The sequence below is a fragment of the Sapajus apella genome, unplaced genomic scaffold (genome assembly GCF_009761245.1).
Source record: "Sapajus apella isolate SASKATOON/1434 unplaced genomic scaffold, GSC_monkey_1.0 scaffold21, whole genome shotgun sequence".
Taxonomy (NCBI): Eukaryota; Metazoa; Chordata; class Mammalia; order Primates; family Cebidae; genus Sapajus; species Sapajus apella.
The window spans coordinates 12,685,796-12,688,106 of NW_022436961.1; the positions used below are offsets into that span (position 1 = coordinate 12,685,796).

The following is a 2,311-nucleotide window of genomic DNA, read 5'->3' on the forward strand; positions in this document are numbered from 1 at the left end:
TCAAGCCTGTAATCCCAGCACTTTGGGAGGCCGAGGCGGGTGGATCATGAGGTCAAGCGATTGAGACCATCCTGGTCAACATGGTGAAACCCCGTCTCTACTAAAAATACAAAAAATCGGCTGGGCATGGTGGCGCGTGCCTGTAATCCCAGCTACTCAGGAGGCTGAGGCAGGAGAATTGCCTGAACCCAGGAGGCGGAGGTTGCAGTGAGCTGAGATCGCGCCATTGCACTCCAGCCTGGGCAACAAGAGCGAAACTCTGTCTCAAAAAAGGAAGGAAGGATAGATTGTCTAGACAGAGGGACATGCTGTGTGTGAGAGACAGTATGGTGGGTCCTCAGGACATATGGAAAGCTTGCCAGGCACAGTGACAGCTGGATGCGATGGGCTAGAGGGGAAGTGGAGGCAGGGCTGTGCAGGACCATGTAGGTGTTATACCATGTTAGGATTAGTAATGTCGTTAAGTTTTTTAGGATTTGTTTGGTTTGGGTTTTTTTGGAGATGGGAGTCTCACTGTGTCATCCAGGCTGGCATGCAATGGCATGCTCACAGCTCACTGAAGCCTTGACCTCCCAGGCTCAAGTATTCCTTTCCTACCTCAGCCTCCATAGTAGGTGGGACTACAGCCTGGCTAATTTTTTTTTCCCTTTCCTCTAGGCTGGAATGCAGGGGCACTATCTTGGTTCACTGCAACCTCCGCCTCCCAGGCTCTAGTGATTCTCATGCCTCAGCCTCCCCTGAGCAGCTGGGATTACAGGCCATCACTCCCGGCTAATTTGTGTATTTTTAGTAGAGATGGGGGTTTCGCCATGTTGGCCAGGCTGGTCTCAAACTTTTGACTTCAACGGATCCCCCCACTCAGACTCTCAAACTGCTGGGATTACAGGCATGAGCCACCAGACCCCGTCTAATTTTTGTTTTTTGTAGAGATGGGATTTCGCCATGTTGCCCAGGCTGGTCTCAGCCTACTGGGCTCAAGTGACTATCCTGGCTTGGCCTTTGAAAGTTCTGGGATTACAGGCATAAGCCACCATGCCCAGCCTTTTTTAGGCATTTTTTAAAAGTCATCTGTCTCTCATGGTTGTATACCTAATAAAAAATTTCACTTTGAAAGTATTTCTCTTCACTGAGGTCAGGAGTTCGAGACCAGCCTGGCCAACATAGTGACACTCCATCTCTGCTAAAAATACAAAATTAGCCAGGCATGGTGGTGCATGCCTGTAATCCCAGCTACTAGGGAGGCTGAGGCACGAGAATCACTTGAACCTGGCAAGTGGAGGTTGCAGTGAGCCAAGATCATGCCATTGCACTCCAGCCTGGGTGACAAAAGCAAAACTCCGTCTCGAAAAGAGAAAAGACAGTGTTTGTCTTTTTTTCCTAGGTGGTTGGGATCCATATGCAGGGACTTGGGTGTGATGAAATGCTGCAGGGTTTTGCTGTTGCAGTGAAGATGGGAGCAACGAAGGCAGACTTTGACAACACAGTCGCCATTCACCCTACCTCTTCAGAAGAGCTGGTCACACTTCGTTGAGAACCCGGAGACTCGTCTGGCTGGCAGTGGGACCCATAGATCTTCTGAAACGAAACAAATAATCACATTAACTTACTGTTTCAGTTTTGTGTATTTCTGTATTTTAATCAGGATCTTCTAATAGTGGAAACTTGTAGTACATATAGTAGAACTTATTTATGGAATAAGAAATTTGTAGTGTTATCCAGGATTGATTTGCATTTGATCACATCTTACAATAATTTTTTCAAGTTATTTTTATTAACAGCTCTCTACTAGTATTTTTTTTCTGTTTTAGCCTCATTCTAAATATGAAACTATGTGAAGTACAATTAAGTTATTGTACTTGAATGAATAGAGCTTGCTAATTTTTTTTTTTCAGATGGAGTTTTGCTCTTATTGCCCAGGCTGCAGTGTAATGGCACAATCTCGGCTCACTGCTACCTCTGCCTCCCAGGTTCAAGCGATTCACCTCTCTCAGCTTCCCAAATAGTTGGGATTACAGGCATGTGCCACCATGCCCAACTAATTTTGTATTTTTGGTAGATACAGTGTTTCTCCATGTTGGGCAGGCTGGTCTGCAACTTCTGACCTCAGATGATCCACTGCCTCGGCCTCCCAAAGTTTTGGGATTACAGGCGTGAGCCACCGTGCCCAGCCTGCTAATTTTTATAGACGTTGATGGCAACTCTTCATATGTAAACAGTGCCAGTACACAGAACCTTTATGTGTTTTTTGACGCCAGTACTGTGCTCTGCATATAATGAAGCTGCTTCAAGGATGTGACCTTTTTTCTTAAAA

General features: G+C 46.1%; 1 protein-coding gene across 2 annotated transcripts in view; it reads left to right on the plus strand.

Annotated features, from left to right (window-relative positions):
- Positions 1 to 1,607, plus strand: part of GSR (glutathione-disulfide reductase) — a 67,809-nt gene extending 66,202 nt beyond the window's left edge. For both annotated transcript variants that reach the window (XM_032288289.1, XM_032288288.1), the window contains exon 13: positions 1,382 to 1,607. In XM_032288289.1, the coding sequence (XP_032144180.1) occupies positions 1,382 to 1,531 (150 nt within the window). In that variant the 3' untranslated portion in view covers positions 1,532 to 1,607. The remainder of the gene's footprint in view (positions 1 to 1,381) is intronic.
- Positions 1,608 to 2,311: the final 704 nt, after the last annotated feature.